The sequence below is a fragment of the Artemia franciscana genome, chromosome 2 (genome assembly GCF_032884065.1).
Source record: "Artemia franciscana chromosome 2, ASM3288406v1, whole genome shotgun sequence".
Classification (NCBI taxonomy): domain Eukaryota; kingdom Metazoa; phylum Arthropoda; class Branchiopoda; order Anostraca; family Artemiidae; genus Artemia; species Artemia franciscana.
This window is the reverse complement of record NC_088864.1, coordinates 33,819,907-33,843,471: the sequence shown is the minus strand read 5'-3', so window position 1 is coordinate 33,843,471 and position 23,565 is coordinate 33,819,907. Positions and strand designations below refer to the sequence as shown.

General features: G+C 36.9%; 1 protein-coding gene across 1 annotated transcript in view; it reads left to right on the top strand.

Moving 5' to 3' along the window:
- The first annotated feature begins 813 nt into the window (after positions 1-813).
- Positions 814-23,565, top strand: part of LOC136040366 (uncharacterized) — a 50,556-nt gene continuing 27,804 nt past the window's right edge. Inside the window, exons 1-4 of the mRNA XM_065724628.1 lie at positions 814-999; positions 11,491-11,658; positions 16,056-16,159; positions 22,591-22,663. Of these exons, the coding sequence (XP_065580700.1) occupies positions 963-999; positions 11,491-11,658; positions 16,056-16,159; positions 22,591-22,663 (382 nt within the window). The 5' untranslated portion in view covers positions 814-962. The remainder of the gene's footprint in view (positions 1,000-11,490; positions 11,659-16,055; positions 16,160-22,590; positions 22,664-23,565) is intronic.

Sequence of the window (23,565 nt, the reverse complement as noted above, 5' to 3'; positions counted from 1 at the left end):
GTTTGAAGTGTGGTGAAGCACAGTAGGTACAAATTTAGAACAATGAACATAATCTAGGACACAATTATGTTTAATTACCATGATAGTGCATGTAACAAAAGGCTGTCTGTAAACTGCTGTGATAATTGAAATAATACCTAGTAAAGTGGTAGTTGTCTTGGATGATAATTTAATTTAGCAAAAAATGGAATTAAATCTTTATCTATAGAGGAAAACTATATTATTTTAATACTGGTATATTTTAAGGTTACCAAAAGGTTTTCTAGGTTGGGATATTGCCCATCCACGCCCTCCACTAGCTACTTCCATTGGTGTTTGGGTCTCTCAGGACGATATCCAACATTGATGTTCTTGTGCGTGCTAATTTTGGATAAACGGGAGTCAGGTTGGCGAGACTTTTTTCAACATAAATCTGCGGAGAAATGGAACGGCTATTGGTGCAAACCAAGCTTTACCAGAAAGTTCAAAGGAGGAGATCCGTGTTTGTTACAGATAAAAAGTTTATGATACAGCTGTCTAACTAATATATCCTACAATGTTAAAAAGCTGTGGTATCTTGTTGCCATCTGGCTATGCATGATTATATTAACGTGTGTTATAGGTCTGAAAAACTAAGGGTAGACGAGCACAACCGCAAAATTGATTGCTACCTTAAAATTAGTTCGATTGAACTTCCGTATTACATATATTTTATTATGTGTGTATATATATTTATTATACATTTTATTTATTGCATACATTATTACATTTATGTGTGATTTTGTCAACGGGATAGAGGGATTTTAATATTTAGGAAATCACCGTTGTTTAAGGATTTATTTGAATCGTACTAAAAGAGCGAATTTAAATATTGAGATGTGTGTTAATATTCAACCAGCACACATAGGAACATAATTAAACGGCCTAGCAGCTTCAAATAAAATCCTTTTTGGTCTCTGAGATTGCTTTTTCAATATTCCTTTATGGCTGTACCATCATATCTGGCATCATTAGTCCTTGGTAATAATAGTAGGTTATGCTTATCTAGGTTACATTTTAGTGTTATGGCTGCATAATAAGCAGAAACCAAATCGGGAAAATGCCCTTCAGTTCCCATTCAGTGTTTTTTCCAAATCTAGCCTCACAATTAGGTCTACTGTTGTCATTATCTATTGCAGCCCTCCTTAACATAGATAGCTCTAGCTTGTGGATATGCAAAAGTTTTATATTTGGACAAAATTCTAGTTTAGCTACATTTTGCTATCTCAGAAAGGGGTTAGGTTAGGAAAAAGAAACTTTCAGGAATGGGTCTATATATTAAAGCATGTCCTGAGAGGATATTTTGAAGCACTTACCTCCATTCCTTCTCCCTCTAGAAGGCCCTGACCTTTAAAAATCTTTGTGTTATAAAAGCAAAACCTTGAAAAATAGATTATCTGCTTAAATGAAAAATAACAAGATTGTTTTCAGCTTCTCAACTTTGTTTAATCCCAAATTATGGGTTTTGAAGATCTACAAATATATTTCCCAATTTTTAGAAAAAAACCAATGATATGGCTTAAAATTATATTCAAATAACTGGAATTGCATTTTGACAATTAAAACCAGAGAAAAAGAAACATACAACTGAAAATGTAAGGTAATAGGCTATGTTTTCTTAGAATGACTTAGAAATCAGAAGAGAGTTAATGTAGGAATGTGACAATGCCTTCCTGGAGTATGTTTTTGGCCCTGGATCTGTTACTGAATGTTTTATTTGCCTAACCCCTTTACAAGATAGCAAAAAGTAGCTAAACTAGAATTTTACCACCAATCTTGTTTTTCTAAAGTTAGACTGTAGAGTTTCAGCTCTTCTGAATTAGGCTATATAGGCTACTATAATTACAAAACAGTTGTCTATTACCATTTCATTCCCCCATTGGTCATCTTTCCAAATAGAGGTTTAGGATAATGGGCTATTTGCTACTCTATAAAGGCAGCCCATCCTTCCTAATGTCCCCAGATATAACCCCAGTGTATATAAGAACTAAAGAAAACATTATTTAAGAAGTTCTTATGTTATAATATGCAGCAACTTTCTGTTAGGCTAACATACCCAGCAGTTAAACAGATAAGTATCACTTCAATATCATTGTAAAATCTTCTATTATACTACCAAGCAATTACATTATTTAAAATTAAATATAGCAAATTTTTCTTAATCATTTTTCCATTAGCTTGAATATTTTTGAAGTTGATGTTAAATATTTTGAATACACTGATTTTGAATAATGGAGCCTGATCCCAGGCAAACTAATTAATTTTAACTTTTCTGTAAGACATACTGCCAAATGAACACAAGATATTAAAGTTAGAGCAAACAACAAAGTATGTAAATCTCAGACAAACTGGATCATAAACAAATGTTATGTAAAGCAATAATTTTAATAGATAGGGTGGACTATAAGATGTTTTGGTAGAATTTTAGACAAGCCACTTTTACCAAATTGGAAAGGGGTTAGGTTAGGAAAATGAAACTTCAAGGTATGAATCTACAGACTAAAGTTTGCCCAGGGAAAATATTTTAAGTACTAAACTATTCATTCTGCCTCTAAAGGGCACTTGACTTTTATAAACTTTTGTTTTATAAAAGTAAAACGTTGCAAAATAGACTTGGCAAGAGAACTGTTTTCAGCTTCACAGCTTTGTTTGGTCCCAATTTATGGGGTTTCAAATATCTACAAATACATTTCCTAAATTTAGCAAAAACCCATTGATATGGCTTGAAATTCAAAACTGAAAATTTAGGCATAATGTTGTTTTTAAATGTTTTTTGTCCCCCTCCCCTCCATTTTTTGGGCACTTATGTAAAAGAAATGAGTTGGTAGAATTTTGGCAAGAAACAGTAAGATTTTTCCTATTCTCTCCAACAATTTTCTTTGGTTAAATAAGGACCACAAAAAACTCACATTTCATCAGTAGATATCCCAAACTTGGTTGTAAATGCAGCAATTTTAGCAACTCCTGCCATGATTTTATGGATAGTGCAAAAATTTACCGTTTGGTTAAATAAAGAGCATGCAAATAGTAACATGATATATACCAAAATCTTAATCTTGGTCAGTAAATGCAGCAGTTTTACTAATTCATGCAGTGATTTTACTTATCATATTCAAAATGGACATTATGCTAATTGTTGATAAACGAAAAGTCAGCAAAAATCATAAGCCAGTTGGTAAAGTTCCTTGCTCCCCCCTTCAAACATTTTGGCTAGTAGCAACCCTGAAAGAAATAGCTAAAAAAGCCATGTCATTAATTACCAGAATTTGATCCCAAATCAAAATAGAACATTCTTTGCATCAGAAGTGAGCTTTACACTCTCTCTTAATGTTCAAATATATACCCTAAATTATATAGGCCTTTATGTTATAAATTTTCCATTATTTTGACAATACATTAAAATAATTAGGCTAAAAGAGTGACTTTTATTGCCACTGACTGTGGTAGTGACTTAATTACCACTGAGTTTGAAAATTAAGTAGTGATTACTTGTATCTGGCTATAAACTACAAAAATGAACTGTATGATTTCCATTTTGTATCTGCTTGCAAGCTTCTTGGCAACCTTCTTAAAAAAAGTAGCCTCTCAACATGTTATCTTCAGCAAAGATTTTATTATAGTTATAATAGAATTCCCCAGTCACAAGTCTTTTGCGGCTGTATTTCTCCTGACTTTTGTGCTTGATCTCTAAGTGACTGCTTTTAGCATATTGTGCTTTTTATCTTCAACTTTTAACATAGGCTATGTTGTTACTTTGTCTGGCATTCATGAAGTCAAGGTAATGAAAGGAGGATTCTATTTGAATGACCTTACCATCTTTGCCTGCTTTTACTCCTCCCTACCTGTGGTTGAAAATAATAAAAAAAAATTGAACTAGTTTTCATACCAAAACATGAAAAACATACAAGTGGGACTTTCAGTAAGTTTTTGATGAGAGCAATATCAAACTGCCTCTCAATCTTCTATGTGATTGTGCTGTGCTGCCACAAAGTGAAAAGAATACCTCATTTGAGGTCAAATCCTATTTGGCACAAAAATCATGTCTTAAATAGGCTTAATCAACTTCTGTTCCTCTCCAATGTGCTTGCTAAAAGTCTCTGGTAAAAAAAAGTCCTTGGTCCCATCCTTAAAAAGGACAAAAAGACATTTTCATGTGAAGTTCTTATCACTTCATTACAAGTTGGTGTACTATGTTTAAGCTCTTTGTGTCATTTTTGATAAGAGGCACCAAAGTAAAATATTCTATCCCTCCTTGCTAGCTTGGGTACCAACAAGGTTTAAATATAAGGAATGCTTTCTTTCTACTTATAAGTGTACTGAAGGATATTGAAGATTTTGATGAGTTTGTTTTTATTATTTATTTGCACTTGAAATTGCAAGAGCTTTTGACTTACAGATAATTTGTTCAGGTTGTGCTTGAGGCTCATGTGAAAGGTGCTGATAAGCTGTTTAAGATAATCAAAAATAAAGATGGTAGTCTGCTATTGTAAATCCTGAAAGGTGTGCACCATAAGGCTTTGACTTTTCAGTTGTGTTCAATAATCATGTTTACTGGCGCTCAGGATAAGTTAAACTGCACATTTATCACCAAAAGAGTTGATCCTCTTGTTAATTATGCTTGCTGATGATTTATTGAACTTTTTTTACTTTCTAAGGATGCTTCTTGACTTCTTAGCATCCACAAGAAGATAATGCTCATATCTGTTTAAATTTTCAGCACTGATATTACAGTTGTTCTTTCAAATCAGACCAAACAAAAGGAAAAGGTGTTTAATAAATTTATATGGCTATGAAGTTCTTTTTGTTATTATTCTTACTTACCTGAGTATGCCTATTGAAGTGACTTACAGAAACTGTGAACCTGGTACTGAATTATTATGCTTATCAGATATGGATATGAATGCATCCTGGGTTTCTAACATTTTGCATCTCTAAGTAGAGCACACCAATATCAGGTATTCAATAGCTAGTTCCTCACCTACTTACTCTTGCCCCTGTCTAGTCTTTTTAATTCTGACAAAAGGAAGCAAGTTCATTGCCTTTATTTTAAATTTGGAAGGCATTTCATGGGACTGCCAATATGGACAAGTAAGTCTTTTCTGCAAAGAAAAACATCTATTTGTAAACACAGCTAGAGTTATTAATAAGCATATTTATGAATTTTCTATTAAATGACAGGAATCTTCCCTTCTTTGGTGATTTCTGTTTGTAATTGCTGGAGTATATTTTTGTTTGTCTTGTTTTACTTGGCCTTTTCTAGGCCTGTCCAGTTTTCACCAAAATGGTGATGGTAATAATTGGCTCCACTAGCCTCTTAACCTCCAATGGTGGAAACAACTCCACATTTGGATCAAAACATTGCATGCCCTATGGCATATTTAGAATTATTAATGGTAAAAAAATACAAGGGGTCTCAGGAATGATAGGGGACGCATACAGTAAATTCTTTGGTGTTCCACCCCATGGGACAGTCAACTAGGAAACAAATATTGATACCAAGTCAGGGTGGGAATGGGGTATAGGGCTGCAGGATAAAGTTTTTGGGGGATAAGGTGCAGTAATGCTTGCTTACAATTGCTTAGTGTGCGCATTGTTTATTTACCCCCAGCTTATTGTGCTTGCTTACAATTGCTTAGTGTGCGCATTGTTTATTTACCCCCAGCTTATTGTTGTTATTTTTTATAGGTGCTTGGGTTTTGAATAAATAGACTTAAAGCAATCCAACGCAAACACTACATGGTGTCAGAAGTGGGATGGATGCAGAAACGCCTAGAATCAACTGGAGCTCAGATAATCTAGAATCCGAATGGACTAAATTTGAAAACCATGCTAAGTTAATGTTCATTGGACCACTTGCCGGAAAGACAGCAAAACAGCAATGTGCATATCTTCTCATCTGGGCAGGTGAACAAGGGAGAGAAATCTTCAGCACATTTGACCTAATCGAGGCTGAAAAAGAAGATGTTGATACATACCTCACAAAATTCAGAGAATATGCAGCCCCAAAGAGAAATCAAGTTTTCTCACGATACATCTTCCAAAAGCATGACCAAAAGCAGGAGAGCATAGACAAATACATTACCGATTTGAAAATCCTAGTAAAACCATGCGGTTACACAGACAAAGACGAAATGCTAAGAGACAGAATAGTGGGAGGAGTGGCCAATCCCAAAATACGTGAGAAACTCCTCTCGGTAGGAGACACCCTATCCCTGAACCAAACAGTAACCATTTGTAGAGCATTCGAAACAACCCAAGCACAGCTGAAAACCTTTGAAGGCAGAGAAATCAAGCAGGAAATCGATTCCATTGCCAAAAGTCAGCCACACCCCAAGTCCAAGAAACCAGAATGCTACTTCTGCGGGGGAACATACTCACAGAACCATATTTGCCCAGCGAAGGGGAAGACTTGCTCAAAATGCAGGAAGCCAAACCACTTTGCAAAGGTTTGCAGAAGTGCAGAAAAGAAAGCTGTACATACTGTGGAGGACGGTGAAGCATTATCTGAAACAGCAGACGACACAGACGAAGTGTTCCTGTACACAATACAGAACAGCACTAGAGAAGATGAAGCATTTGCCGAATTATCCATTGAGGGGCAAATGTGTATAAAATTCAAAATTGACACAGGAGCACAGGTGAACGTGCTACCAGTCCAGTATTACAATAAATTGCCAATAAAACCCAGCCTGATAAAAGGCAGCCACAAACTGACAAGCTACTGTGGATCAGCTATCCCCTATGCGGGAATCAGTCACCTGACCTGCCGATACAAAGATGGAAAGACACAGTCACATGCATTCTACATAGTCAGGTCCAACACAACTCCAATTGTGGGTCTAAAAACCTGCAAAGATCTTGAGCTGATCAAGCTGATATTAAACATCCAAAAAGAAGGCGGGACGACTAGTGCTTACTCCCAATTGGTAAAGGAGTACAAGGACATTTTTGAAGGAATTGGAAACCTGGAAAACAAATGCGAGATCCACCTAAAAGAAAACGCTGTCCCTACGGTTTACCCTGCGAGAAAAGTACCTTTAGCAATGAAACAGAAACTCAAGGACGAGCTTGACAGACTAGAAGCCCTAAACATAATTGGAAAAGTCAGCGAGCCAACTGACTGGGTAAACGCCATGATCATGGTCGAAAAGAAGGACGGGAGCGTCCGCCTATGCATAGACCCCGTTGATCTAAACAAAGCAATCCGACGACCGCATTACCCAATCCCCACGTTTGAAGATGCAACAGAGGACTTACACGGCATATCAACCGTAAGCAAGCTCGACGTCCGGTCGGGCTACTGGATACTGCCGCTAACCGAACGGTCATCATTCTACACAACGTTTAGCACCGTTTTCGGAAGATACAGATGGAAAAGATACCCATTTGGTCTTGTGTCAGCACAGGATGAATTTCAGCGTCAAATGGATGAGATATTTGAAGGGTTGGAAGGCATCCGCATCCTCATCAACAACATCCTTGTATACGGGAAAAGCCAAGAAGAGCACGACAATAGGCTCCGTGCAGTCCTTAAGCGCGCCAGGGAGAAAGGAGTGAGATTCAATAAGGAAAAATGCACATTCGGAATGGAACAAGTAAAATACTTCGGTCACATCATCAGCAAAGAAGGAATCAAACCAGACCCCGAAAAACTCAACGCCATCGAAAAAATGCCAAGTCCAACAACCAAGGAAGAACTCCAAACCCTTTTGGGCATGCTCAACTTCCTATCCCGACACATCCCCAGTCTCTCATCCAGAAACAAGACCCTAAGAGACCTCATACAAGAAGTACAGTTCGAGTGGAAACCACATCACGAAGAATGCTTCAGTGCCATCAAGCAATCAATCACTGACAATCTAGCCTTCTTTGACCACAGCAGCCGCACAGTTGACTTGAAAGTCGACGCATCGAAGCACGGACTAGGGGCAGAGATCTCAACCAATGGAAACATTTGTGGCTACGCATCCAGAGCTCTCAGCAAGACTGAACAAAACTACTCGCAACTCGAAAAAGAAATGTACGCAATAGTGTATGGATTGAAACATTTCCATCATTACATCTATGGGCGAAAGGTAACGGTCACCACCGACCATAGACCACTGGAAACCATCCTGTCAAAACCTCTACACCAAGCGCCCACACGGCTGCAGAGAATGATGATCCAAACTCTGCCATATGACTTGGAAGTCATCTACAGCCCAGGTTCCGACATACCCGTAGCTGACGCGCTTTCGCGACTACACCTCCCAAACACCAACCTCCAGATGCAAAGAGAAATCGAAGCTTATGTTCACTCAGTAATGAAGACACTGCCCGTAAGCGACAGCAAACTCAGGAAAATCCGTCAACTGACCGAACATGATAAACAACTCAGTACTCTTCAGTCTGTCATACAGCATGGTTGGCCATCGACTCGAAAAACATGTCCCGTTGAAGCATCAGCATTCTGGAACATAAGAAGTGAGCTGGCAGAAGTCGACGGGATAGTTTTCAAAGGCCAGAGAATAATCATACCCCAGGTCCTCAGACGAGAAACTCTTACCCAGCTACACGCAGCACATCTCGGCGTTGAAAAAACAAAGCAACGCGCGAGGATGCTGGTATACTGGCCAGGCATGAACGCCGACATCGAATCCTTCGTCAGACAATGCGAAATATGTGCCTGCCATGCCCTGAACAACCAGAGAGAACCACTCATCAACACAGAAATACCATCACTAACATGGCAACATGTAGCAATAGACTTATTCGAATGGGAAAAAGCCCAATTCCTTATCACGGTTGACTACAGCCGTTATTTCGAATTCGATCGACTTCAGAACCAAACATCAGAAACGATCATTGGCAAACTCAAGACTCACTTCGCACGCTTCGGGATACCACAGCAGATGACATCCGACAACGGCGCTCAACTCTTCTCGCACAAATTCAACGAATTTGCTCAAACTTGGGGAATTGAACTCAAGACCTCAAGCCCAATATATCCCAAGGCAAATGGACTCGTCGAGAAATCCGTGCAAACATGTAAATGAATCCTGTCAAAATCAAAGGATAGCGGTAACGACCCATACATAGCTCTCCTAGAGTACCGCAACAGTCCGGTAGACAACCTCGCCTCACCCGCACAGCTTCTACAGAGTCGACAGCTTAGATCCTCCCTACCCTCTACGTACCAACACCTGAAACCAAAGGTCGTCTCCAAGTCGGATTTCCTCCATAGTCGAAACGTCATGCAGAGACGCCAGAAATCCCATCATGACAAATCTGCAAAGCCCCTTCCCGAACTTGAGGTTGGAGACTCTGTTTTCGTCCAACGAAAACCGAATGACACATGGACCAAGGGAAAGATAACCGCACGCCATTGCAACCCGCGGTCCTACATTGTCGAAACAACTGATGGCTCAAGACTAAGAAGGAACAGGATTCACTTATCCAGACAACCAACCCCGCACCGCCACCCATACTCTACTGGCATGGCCAGCCACAGTGCCGATGATCCCCAAACACCCCACATTGAAAGTGAGCAGATAACAAAAAACTTCACCAGCGAAAGTGAGAAAACCCCAGCTCTACCAACCCCTTCGAAAGTCACCGGATCGTCCCCGGCGGAACTTACATCAGCAAAGCCTACCTCAGCTGAGCCTACCTCAGCTGAGCCTACCTCAGTAGGGCCAACCGTGGTAGACACATCACCTGTCAGGGACACCATATACTCGCGGCCGGCGACCACCAACTGCACACCACGACGCACCAGAAGTGGGCGTGTCATAAAGCCCCCAACGCGACCCGACATGTGACATCGCAAGCACTATCTTCAAAAGAAGAAGGAAGATGCAGTAATGCTTGCTTACAATTGCTTAGTGTGCGCATTGTTTATTTACCCCCAGCTTATTGTGCTTGCTTACAAATGCTTAGTGTGCGCATTGTTTATTTACCCCCAGCTTATTGTTGTTATTTTTTATAGGTGCTTGGGTTTTGAATAAATAGACTTAAAGCAATCCAACGCAAACACTACATAAGGAATAGCCAGTAATGGGAGAGAATATCCTCCAGGGATTGTAGTCAGAAAAGACTAACCTTTGGTATTGCAATCACAATTACCCATGAAATACCACAATCAGTTGTTGGCTTAGGGAACTGGCTACCACTGTGACTTCCAGAAGGCACTTCTTTCTGCCAACTGCCTCAAAAAGCTGATAGAACAGACCTCCAGTCCCTTCCCAGGCTCACCCAAGCCAATCACATCCTCAATACCAACTGACTTCTCCAACACCTTCTATGGTCCTTTGAATTTTACATTCTGATCATTTATGGCATTCTGCTTACAGGGCAGAGACCCCACCTCCCCCTTAAGCTTGTAACTGTAGGCTGACAAAAATTACTGCTATAAAGTGTTACCAGTTGCCTGCATACCAAATTTTTAAAATTTTGACTTTTTCTGTTTCTCTTTTTTCTTTCTTGCCTTTCTTTACTAAGTAGGAACAAACAAGTCCTCTTCAAATGAATTGAATTTTTGAATTATACTCATTTTTGCAACTTTATGTCTTCTAGTTTTTCTTGACTTTGGATTTAAATAAACAAATCATCTTGAAATGAGAACTGAGTTCCCAACAAGGCTGTATCCAGGGGGGATGGACTTTGGGGGTTTAACCCCCCCCCCTGGAATGTTTGTCTGACTTGTAAAAACTTAACAAAAATGAATATAAACACATTTTTGATGTGTTTTTAAAGTTCTCCCCCCCCAGAAAAATCTTCTTGTAGAACAACCCAAAAAAAACAATCCTGGATACAGCCCTGGTTCCCACACTAGGTTTTTCTTACTGAATTTTGTTCATTCAAATCTTTCAAGGCAAAATACATTCTCTTAAGCTTATTTTCAAACCGGTCTGGCACAATAGATGTCTCATTTTTGTGCCTTAGTAGGCTATTGTTATCTCATCTTGGTAACAAAAGATTTGAAGCCTTTCACTTTTAGGAAAAAAGTGATGTGTAAAACCATTAAATACAGTATAATTTCCATTCTGAACTATTACTGCCTGGTTCTGAAGAGTCAAGAATCCAATTAACTTTTGCAAAACATCAAATGGAAAGATCAGACAGTTAAACATAATTTTAAATTAGAGTTAGAAGGACAAAAAACATTGAAAGAAGGAGAGAGGGCGTTTATATATGCTACAATAGGTGGCCCTTGACACCCAGTCATTATTCTAGGTGATTTGTCCTGTTTTTTCTATTAGAGAATGGTCTGTACAAAAAAAAAAATAAGTTGACAAAACATATTCAGAGTAAACTAGGAAGAGCTCCCAAACCTGGATTACGGCAAAGAATGCTTGGACTTTGCTGAAGGATACCTAATTTTAAACTACTTTCAGATAGTTTGTCTTGTATTTTGGCTTAAAAAGTGTTAGAGTAAAAAGTGTTAAAAGGTGTTAGTCTTTGTTTGTTTTTACTGCACATTTTGTTTTTCAGGGTATTTAGATGACTGTGACTGCAAAGAAAGCTGTCGTATTTTTCTTAGGGAATCTCCTGATCTTGAAGAAAGAAGAGCTTTTGTTTCTAGAGGAATATCACCTACATCAAATTTGGGAATTTCTCTCATTGACATTTTTGAAGACTATTTTGAAACAAAAGAAATACGTATGTTCCATTCTCTTATCAGAGTTTTTCTGGTTGTGATACTGATTTTAATCACAGTCCCAACAAAAATCCTAACTCTTATTTTTTGCCCAATTTTAAGATTAAGAAAGAAAAGAGGAAGGGAGAGAGAGGAAAAGAATAGAAGTTGATAAGCCTGAGAATATTAATAAAGAGGAGAAAAAAATAATAGCAACCAGATTACAATACAACAAAAGAAAATAGGGGAAAACATAGGAAAGAAAATCTAAAGACTTAAGCCAAACTTTAAAAATACTGATGCTGATTGTATGGAAATTGGAATAGAAAGGAAAGTTGCCAAACTTGAGGCCACCAATGTTGACTTTAGATCAACTAGAAATAAAAACTTCACTAGCATCAGGATATAGCTGTTGAAATTTTGCAGGGCTTGAATCCTATCATTAAATCAATTCAGTTATTTTATATTGTTTTTGAAGTGGCAGTTTAAGCTAAAAACAACATAATCCAAAACAGGGTTGAAGTCCCTGAAGAAAATATTGTAAATAGCTGTGAGGAGAAATTTTTCTATTCATTCGTAGCATAAATTGCCTTACAGTGGAAATTTTTGTTGATTCTTTTATGAATCAGATTCTTTCTGAAATCTAAATTCTAAGTCCAAATAATGAAAAAAAAAAAAAAACTTGACAAGCTAGGTAGAGTGGGCTATCTACCTGAAAAGTAATCATAGCATTACAAGTATCAGACACATAAGCAGGATTTTTCCTTCTTTGGGGGGGGGGGGGGGGCAACTCACTTCCAGACTGACAAAAGAGGCATACACTGGTCCTTCAGACTGTCTTTTAGGATTTACCTTCTTCTTTTTTTTCATTTTTCCTCCTGAATTTCTTAATATTTTCACATAAATTACTATTTTTTTTTCAGGGTTTGCTAAAGTATCCTAAGTGAACTTTTCTTTACTTACTTGTGAGGCCACCCTGGCTGAGTGGTTGGCGCGCTGGCGTGAGAATTCCGTGTCCAAAGGGCACGGGTTCAATCCTGGTTGTGACCAGTTATTTAGTTAGGGACAGGGGTTTGTGGCGTGACTCTGTAAACTCAGCCAGAGTCGACCCAGCTCTAAATGGGTACCTGGAGAAATCTGGGGAAGGTAAGCAGGAAGGGTGTGTGAAAGCACTGAATGGTTGGCCCCCAACCACCATTGCACTTCCTGACTGAAGGGCCATGAAACGGAGATAAGCACCGCTGGTTTGGACCTTAAGGGTCTAGTGCTGTCTTACTTACTTTACTCACTTACTTACTTGTAGACACTGTAAAGGGAGATTTTTGAAAAACACAGAAGAATAACAACAACTTTGAAAGATATGGAATCAAAAGCTGATGGTCGAAGCCAGCAGAAAATAAGCATACATGAGGGTGGCTGTTCACATTCACCACTCTACTGAGCCTGTTTTGGATATAATTTGCTGTCTCTTTAAATTGTTACAGATTCAGTAAGATATAAATTGTAGCTATAAATCAAAAGAAGTGTTATATGTTTGAGTTATGTAAATAGCAAATTATGTCCTAGTTTACTCAGTAGGGGCATATGCCACACCAGCCTCAATTGAAGATAGTAATTTTTGCTCTTTTTGTTAGTTTTTGTTAGTAAGGTTAAGCTTAGGACTGTAATATGATAGTCTACAAATTCATTTTTAAGTTTGCTGAATATCCACTTTGATTTGACAAGAATTTCAATAATTTGGCTGGTTCCAATTTACAAAGTTTATAAGTGTAGGAAAGTGGAGGTTGTTTTATTTTAAACGTTTAGTTTGAAACTAGCAAAACAACTTCAGAAAAGTTGTATAGGATCTTCGTTTTGTACTTTGCAGCATTGCAAAAAAAAGGTGCTCAGGACTAGCTTTTCATTTAAACTTTTTAACAGTCAAAACTTGGATTTAAATGGATGTCCAATCTGGACTCCTCCTTTTAAGTTACTATTGCAACTAATCTGGATTTTTTGTATGCAAAAGACAATTAATATTTTTTTATAGCAAGTGTAACCACGACTCGACTGTTACTTGTCTTTAAAAGCCACAGCTCTCTTCATGTGGCGAAGGACAGGTAATTATTGTATACTTGTTGTTGGAAACCAGATTGTTTAATTCAGTGTTAGAATGTCTAACAGTCTGTTCGACACCCAGTGTTGAGGTTCAAGCCATACTTGGCATCCTTATTGGGATGACAGTGAACATAGGTGTAATCAAGGGGGAAAATACTTGTCTGCTTCACCAACATGGAAACCATGCATTCCTTCTTATTGGGGGAATACCAAAACCTAGAAATTTGTCTTTCCTTAATTTAAATTCTGCCACAACACATATTCCCTGCACATTAATGGGAAACAGTCCACAGTACTTAAATATGAAAAGACTCACATTTAGTTGGTAACTCATTGTACAACAACTATTCGCGAACTAATTGAAAAACTAAACGAACTGTGCCAGGTAAACATAAAGTCTTGATTTATCCACCTAGCTAAAAGGTGGGCTCAGTGACAGGATACATTCCATCATTGTTGTCAGTGACATTCAACAACAACAACAAAAAAAAAGACATAGAAGTGCGCATTTTGTTGAGATTTTAGGGGACCTGGAATTATGCTAAATAAGTTTTTACCTCTGATCTGTTTGAAACTTGAAATACTCTAATGTACAAGAACAATTCTAGTTTGCAGTCGTGCCCCCTTCTTAAATGGGGACCAAAAAAGGACCAACAAATTATAAGGTCTTATTATAAGGTCAGGCAAAAATAAGGTCTGAACATTTAAATTTCGTGTCTGGAAGCTTGTATCAACAGAACAAGAATTGTATATATAAAAACTCATTTAGATTATCCAGAACATATAAGTAAAAGGAACAAAACAGAAAGCAAAAAGCACATACGAAATTAAATCATATATGAATAGTATTTAATATGACAACTGCTTGTTACTGGAAATAGCACGAAAATCAAACAAAATCAGGATAACTATGCCATCTTTCTTGTAGGCTATATCACATTAATGTAATAGCAGAGGCATAGCTCTTTTTTGATTTGCTAGTGAAACCTTACAAAATGAAATAATTTATTTATTAAAATATTCACGTATGCCCTAGGTTTAAATCCATACAGTTTATAATATACAATGAAGTTTTCTTAACCTCTATTTAATTATATTGGTTTAAATCTAGGGCATGTGTAAATTGTTTAAATAGAAAATTTCATTTTCTTTAGGTCTCATTAGTAAATCAAAAACGAGCCGTGCCTAGGCTGTTACTTTATTGTGATATAGCCTACCTTAAATACACCATAGTTATTCTATTTTTGTATGATTTCCGTGCTATTTGTAGTGACAAACATTTGTTACGTCAGATATTATTAAAATGTGAGTTCTTTTTGGTTTATCGTCTGTGTTTTTTTTTGTCTTTTATTTATATGTTCTGTTTAATTTAGCTTAATTTTAGCATGATTTTTTCCGTTGATAGAGGTTTCCAGACTCATGCCGAAATATTTGGACCTTTAGTATTAAAAGTTTTTTTGGCTTTTGTTTTTTCTGCTGTCTTGTTCAAAATATTATAGCCGTTTTCCCACGTTTTCATGTGTTTAATTTGTAAATGGAAAGGCAGTGGAGTCTAAAAAATTATTTATGTTATATCCTTAATTTCTTGCACTAAGCGGGCTTTAATACACAAATAAAATTGAAAAAAAAAGTTTGGTTTCCCCGAAAATAGAGCGAAAGTGCCAAAAACTTTTTTTTTGTTGGTGCCCAAGAATGCTCGAAAAAATTCAGTTCGAAACCTACAGCCAAATCACCTCTGGTCCAAGGGGTACCTTGGACCAGATTGAATCACTGTTCCCCAAAAGTGGGGTCCATTATAAATTTGACTTGATTATTTATAATATTTTCTGTCTGGTTTAGGTTGTATCTATTTATCCATAGCAATATCTTCAATTATGTTTGATGTCATCATTTATTTTAATTTATGTTTGTTTTGGGTTTCAGTGACTCGTTTCAGAAACCTAATAGTTTCTGTTCATTTTAAGTTTTTGAATTACTATATGACTTTATTTCTGCTTATTCTAAGTTTTAATATAGCCCTTTAGTGTCATTTAAAAAACTTCTTTTTTGAAAAACATTTCAAAAACTAATTAGAAGAGCAGGGTTTGAATAACTTAGGATTCAATAATTATCATTCAGATCAGGACAAATCTCTTTGTCCTGATACTTCAGGACAAATCTGTTTGTCCTGAAGTTTATGTTTCGTTTGACTTGTTTGCGCCCTCCCTCGGTAGTAAAATTCGGTGTATATTCCTCATTAGAACTTGCTTAATGCTAAGAGTTGTTTGTCGTTTAACTACTATTTGTATCATAGCTTCTAGTAAAATTTGTTTTGTTTTTTCAGTCACAAATCTACTGTCAAAAGTTCCACGGGACTTGCTTGGTAAAGTTCGTCGAAATGACAGTCTGAGCACAATCACTCGACAGATGGTTAAGTTAGTTCCCAAGGTAAAACCAAGCTATTAAGCTTTAGAATAACATGTTATTTTTTTCTCATGATTTTATTAGGGATTGGAAGTTTTTTTGATAGAAGTTTGAATGTTAATTTGGAAGCTTTTGTTTGACAGGACTAGAATTGATTTTCACATTTTATAAATAATTTTTAAACCTGAGTAGGAATAGGAATACGAATTTATTAAATTCAACTTAAAAAATATAAAAACAACATTATGCCCCAACAGAGAACAGAGCTCGTAAGGCTGGGACAGTAAAAAGTGTCAATACTGTCTATTTTCTGTCACTCTTTAATATGGCAATCAACAAGCGTGACTAAGGGATCTAACTCATAAGATTTTAACTGCACGCTGCACAAACCTTTACTAGAGTAAATGGCTTTGAATATTATAGTTTGGACTCAAGTTTGTTTTCTTAATTAAACGGTTTGATAAAAGAATTATATCATGATTAACTTAAGAAAATCTTTCAATAGGCGTGTGGACATACATTTTGTAGTAGCGGTGTAGCAGGGGGATTGTCCAAACTGGTTTGACATACTCCTCCTTTCCAAACAAATAGACAAGTTATAATTTAAAATCGCAATTTTTATTTACTTTCACCTTACAATTCGGTGATTATTTAAATATGCACATTCAGATTGCGGATTTGAATATTTTCCTTGCTATTTTAAACACATTATGCGTTGACTGGTACTTCGAAATATGGTCCATGCTGGGCCGTCTTTGATTTTGGAATGGATGTTTTTTATTCATCTGAATGATAAAGCTTATGTTCATGAACATCATAACGAATAATTTAGAGAATTTGCTGCTGAAAACCATCAAACTTGAAGCTTTTGAGTGGAAACCTCCGTTTCAGCAGGCAAGCTAGTTGGCAGCAGCTCCAAACTTAAGTTAGACTATAATATAAAAAAATCTAAATCTACAAGTGCTTATGATATGTAACGATTTTCTGGCCCCATCGCGAAACGTCTCTTAGAATCAAAAGTAAGAAAATTTACACCTCTATAAAAGCACCATTTTCCGCGGGTCCTAAAGGGCTGCCATAAACCTTTAGAAGGCACTTCTGTTTGTGATTTCGATTAAGTTTACATGTTGTGCATGTATCTGGGACTGAGACAGAGGGATGGTACTACATTGTGTCGCTAGATTTTAATAATTCCCTTATTGCCAAAGAAATAAGAGGTTTCTATTGCTCCTCTCGTAGTGAGGTCCATAGTGAGTCCATGGCAAGAAAATCAACTTTTGAACCCAAAGAGGTACCATTTCTTTCCTAACGCTTATCAATACTTCTTGAAGAGCTTGTGAATTTATATTGCGTCGACTTTTTGTTTTACAAGATAATTTTTAGATGGTGAACGCCATTTCGACAATTTTGAGGGGTTGAAAACTTCATTGTTGTGGTACAAAAAAAAACAAAAAAAAAAACAACTAGTAATGACTGCTAAAAACGAGGCAAGTCCTGATTTCCAGTAAAAACAATGTTGAAATAAAATTGAGCCTTTGGCCCCTTTGGCTGAACATTTTGGCTAAAAGCAGGCATGTTGTATTTTGTTACAAGAAGAGTAATGGAGGGCTTTTTAACCTCTATAATTGGAGGCGTAAAATTTATGGCCCCTCCAACATCCCCGTCCATCGTTGCAACCTTTTCAGCAGAAAGGTAGGCATGTTCGGACCCAGGGCTGCTTCAATCCCCCTTGCTCATAAGCTTTTTTTGACGAATAGCAGGGTTTTTTTATCTTATTTGGATTTTCAGACAGTATTGATAGAGGTAAAAGTGGGGTCTTCGCTCCTTCAATACCTCCTTTCTGCCCCCTCGTATTACTGACTTGAAGCCAGCACTAAAGTATTTTGGTACATATTCTCTTGAAGTTTGTTAGGAGGGTACATACAGGCTAAGAGATGGTACGCAATTTGTTTCGGTGGACTTCACAGTCTAGGAGCAATTATGCTTAAAATTTCAGTGTTTGGGGATTTCTCCTCTATTACAAAGAGTGATTTGTAAGCAAGAATCATAAAATATGCTCATCCTCAGGGACCTGGTGTCACATGCTTCTACTAATTTGTTTGCTTTTTATTCTTCTCCAGTGTATTTTAGGGTATTAAAATTTCAACCATTATAAGTGATATTGCAACGTAATGACGTAATTTTGCAATTATTAATTACATTTTTTGGTTGTAATCACTCGGGGATAGACATGGAATCAAAGGGTTCTTACCATCAATTATGTAGGGAACAATAAACTGGTGTTATATTCTCATGTAAGCTAATGCTGGAATTTTTGAAATAACAACAAAGATTGTTTTAGTTTTTATGTTTGAGGCAAAGTAATGAAGAATTATCTTCAATGCATAGTGGATTATAAAAATATTAACAATAATTAGGTGCCAGGAAACAGAGAATAAAGTGGTTTTAAGAACACGGTGTATTTTGAGACCATCTTTAAGTTAAACTTTTTTTTTTTTTTTTGGTCTGTATTTTTTTGTTCCGAAACATCCGAGATGTTTTAAAAGTTATTATTTTATGGGCTTTATCGAAATTGAAAAAGAAAGACGATGAAGTGCGCAAGAAGTGTGTGTAAGTGGCCACCAAACTAGTAGGGCTAGGCTGCACAGTATGACTGCAAATTTCTCGTTTTTACCTTATATTTTGTCCTGAATTATTTTACTGTTTCCGGACCGTTGTGCATAAACATGTTCAGTCCACTTTTTCCCAAAATGGAACTATGAGTGCCATCTAGAATCGTTCCTTATGGCACTTAGTATTTACCAAGTGACACAATTTCTGTCGGTCCGTCTGTCCCGGTTTTGCTAGTTTCGGCACTTCCAGATAAGCTATTTGGCAGGCGTATCAGGAACCAGACCAGATTAAATTAGAAATAGTCGTTTCCTCCATTCGACCATCCGGGGGGGGGATTGGGGGATGGCTAATTTGGAAAAATTAGAAAAAATGAGGGATTTTTAACTTACGAACGGGTTATCGGATCTTAATGAAATTTGATATTTAGAAGGATATCGTGTCTCAGAGATTTTATTTTAAATCACCACCAGATCCGGTGACATTGGGGGGAGCTGGAGAGGGGAACCTGAAATCTTGGAAAACGCTTAGAATGGAGAGGTCGGGATAAAACATGGTGGGAAAAATAAACATAAAGTTCTATATACGTAATTTACATAACCAGGAAGGATCTGCTCTCTTTGGGGGAGCTTGGGGGGGGGGCTAATTTGGAAAAATTAGAAAAAAATGAGGTATTTTTAACTTATAAACGAGTGATCGGACTTAATGGAATTTGATATTTAGAAAGACCTAGTAACTCAAACCTCTTATTTTAAATCCCAACCGGATCCAGTTTCATTGGGGAGAATTGAGGGGGGGGGGGTCCGGAAATCTTGGAAAACGCTTAGACTGGGGAGATCGGGATGAAATTTGGTGGCACAAGTTTCAAGAGTGGCTTGGTGGCACAAGAAGGATAAGCACAAGTTCTAGACACGTAATCTGGGGGGGGGGGGTGGAAGGACGGTTAATTCGGAAAAATTAGAAAAAATAAGGTATTTTTAACTTACGAACGGTTATCGGATCTTAATGAAAGTTGATATTTAGGAGGACTTTGTGTCTCAGAGCTCTTATTTTAAATCCTGGCCGGATCTGTTGACACTGGGGGGAGTTGGAGAGGGAAACCAAAAATCTTTGAAAACGCTTAGAGTGGAGAGATCGTAATGAAACTTGGTGGGAAGAAGCTCTTGGCTCTTCCGACCTTGTTATAAGTGCCATATGAGCTCTTGGCCCTTGTTTTTTTTTTGTCTCGAGCGGTCTATTTGATAAGTTTTTCAGTCCATTATTGTCGAAGCTAGAGAGTTTGCATTTACATACCTAGTCTCATCAAGGGTATCAAGCAGATTGTTAGTCTTTCAGCGAACTGTCTAACTATTAAAACTAAATAAAGTTTGGAGAGCAACTGCCCTATAAAATAGTGGTGGTGACGTGGGTTTGATCTGGTGGTGATAGCCTAAAGACATGCATGTTACCTAAACAGAACCAAAGAGAGGAGAGAACCCCAGAAATTGTTTTATAATTTTCAAATATTATTTGTCAGATGACCTAGGTAAAGAACAAAAGATTTGCAAGAAGTTTTTGATGACAAAATTTCACTTGACCAAGAGAGCTTGGAACTGTAAAAGGTCAAATACAGGCATTATATCTTCTACTCCTCCAAGAGCAGCAAATAATGAAACGTCCTTAGAAAGTATGGAAGAAATAAAAGAACAAATTGGGAGTTTCCCAGCTCACGAATCCCATTATTGAAGGCAGATAATTCAGAGAAGTTATTTCTCTTCTAATCTGAACATCAACAAGATGCATGATCTATATGTTGAAGCTCTGATAACTGCTCGAAAGGAATTTGAAAACCTTGCTGTCTGTAAGATAATTTTTCATGATCATTTCAACCTTGGCTCTACTGCACCAGCAAAGGATTTTTGTTCCGGATGTCACCAGTGACGAGACTAAAGAAGCAGCCAGAATAGAAAAAGCTTCCCATTAATCTGCTTTCGCCAATGATTACTATTCAAAAGAATTGATGCAGCATCAGCAAGATTAGTGAAGCAAATCAAAGGGTTTGATGCTTTGACCAACAAATCTTAAAACGAAACTTATTTTCTATAAATGGCAGCTTGAACTTACAGTCTCACAGTTCATGTTATCTCTCATAATGAAATACGGTCCAGTAACGATCCATGGCATGAAGCAATACGAGACAAAAGGGCAAGTGAGGTAGCATCATGCTTGTTCCTCAGCCTATGCGATCTTACTGAGTCTTTAGGAACTTTGACACTTTATTCTAACACCTGTGGCTCACAATACACATATATGGTATGTGTCGACAATGTTTTTTTTCTACATATCTCACTTAGCTGGTAACACCCTGTCACATTTCGATCAGGAATTCCTAGAACCAGGTCATACTCACTCAGAGTATGACACTTGCAATGCTCGAATCAAAAAGGCAAAAAACATTTGATATTCTTGTCAAAATTCCACAAAATTGGGGCAACGTTGTGCAAAAAGTAAAATACCACTGGTGGCACTTAAAAGGAAGAAAGAAGAACTACTTGACTGGGACGAATTTTCTAAACAGGTGTGCAGCAAACCAAGTGTTTGTACAGAAAACCGCAGATTTACCACGTTTTGTGGTATTTTTTTTTTTTTAATTTAAACATCGTACGCATTTTACTTAAATAAAGAATTGTTATCTACAGCATTCATAAGATTATGCTTGTTTGGTAAATAGTAAGGTGTCGATAGGTTGTTGACTATGACTGAAAATGCGCACCATGTTTAAATTTTTTGAAATTTTTACAAGTCTGAGTATAATATTCAAAATGTTTTTCTTTTTTTGTCCATTTGTAAAACCTATTTTTCAAAAAAAGAAAAAAGTTTTTTCGTGGCAAAATATGTACGTTGGGTTCGGTATGAGAAACATTTTGAAAGTCTGAACTTTAAGACAAACGTGGAAGATGAAGGACAGTCTAGAGTAGTAAGCTTGCGGAAAATAGAAAACAAAATAACAGAAATACTGGGACCCAAATACCCAAACGTAACCGAAATCAATCCGTAAATCAAAATACGACGATGTTATCTTGCTTTTGCCACTACTTAATGGACAGTATCATTCGTTTTATAAGAACCTCATATACAGTACTTCATCAGTAGACTTCCTGACTAAGGAATCAGAGTCCTTGAAGAACTGTAAGCCTGACACTTCTTGTTCCTGTACTTTTTTGCTTTTTTTTACACTTTGTACTCGATACTGATTTCTGGTTCTTGCCATTTTTACTTTTGTTTGTCATAAAGAACAAAAGTTAGGCGGACTAATTGCAATCTAGATTTTTACGTCTGGTAAAATTAATATTTTGGTTAAAGGTGTTCTCTCCATTACCTAGAAATCTATAAGCAATAGACTAATTTCAACATTGCCATTAGAAAAAGCAGATAAAGTTTACCTAGCTAATTGTTTTGAAAAGTCCTTTCAACCATATATCGACTTGCCGGAGTTTTTTTTTAAGTTTATTTTCTCTCCTGTAAAATTTGAATAAGTGGAATGAGTACGTTTATGCATAACGGTGCGGGTTTACTGGTAGATATAGTCAGCATTAATACTGTTGCTTTTGCTATTGGCCTTTTCACTTTTTTTCAGTTATGCTGGGTAACGCTTTATGTCTCTGGTGCTTTTAGGTTCCAATCTGGGAATCTTGCAATCTTATGCTAATGCAATAAAGATTTACCTTTCTTCAGTTTCGTGTCTTCTTTGATTAAAATAATTCCTGTTAAGAAGGTTAAATACTAATTTCTACTGCCAGAATGTAGTCTATTTGGCTTCCTATGTAGATAATGGTAATGTACTTTTGTTTCGTCTCTTTTTTTAGTCAAACTCGGTCATTCGCCAAGTCAGTGGAGGCTATTCATATAAGAGTGGATTACGGAGATCAAGATTAGAGAGTAAGTATGTTTTCATTGAGCTTCTTTTCCTCAGTTAGCTTTATTTGACTCTGATCGAATTAATAAAAAGAATTCAACTAAAATTAGCCGCATAAGGATAATACAGCTTCGCAAGCTCCTCATCCAACCCAGAATATTCACAACTTCACTGTTTACCCCCTCCTAAGAAGTTCCAGTATGATGCAGAACATATTAAAAGCTTACATTTAGCGTTGTGCTGAAGGGGTGGGGTAATGCGACGTTTTAGGAACAGTTTGTTTGCACAGAAGTGCAAAAAGAGCGAAAAGAATTCCAAGTAAACAGAAAAAAAGGGAAAAGTGGAGGAATATTATGGCAAAAGTAAACATGTGAATAAATCAACTTACCTGATGGATTGAGGCCTAAATTTAAATTACACTGTATTATTTGTAAGTATTCTCGTTTAATTGTTGTAAGAAAATGGGTTTTCTTCATCTCTGTGGAAGGAGAAGGATAATTCCTATTCACCTATCATGTACATGGGCCCAGAATTCCAGATTTTGGGTTCATATGTATTGGATTCAATTAATATTTAGAAACAAACTGAAATATGAGATTTTTACCATCTGATGAAATATGCAAATGTTAAGGACATCATGAGCTGGTTTTGAAAAATAAGAAATTATGGATCTGTGCCTTAAGGGTAGTTAAGCCACAGATCCACGGATATAAAACGATGATATTGTTTTGCTTCTTTGGAAATGTAATTTGAAAGGTTCCCAACTCTCGTAGAAATGATAGATATGTACATTCAAGCATGAGCTCTTCAGCTGGAAATAAAATACGTTGAAGATGGGTGTTCGCTTGAATTTTTGAATGTTTAGCTTTTTTTTGCCAAATGTTGTTATAATCGTTAATTTATACAACCTAGCGGAAAACATAGT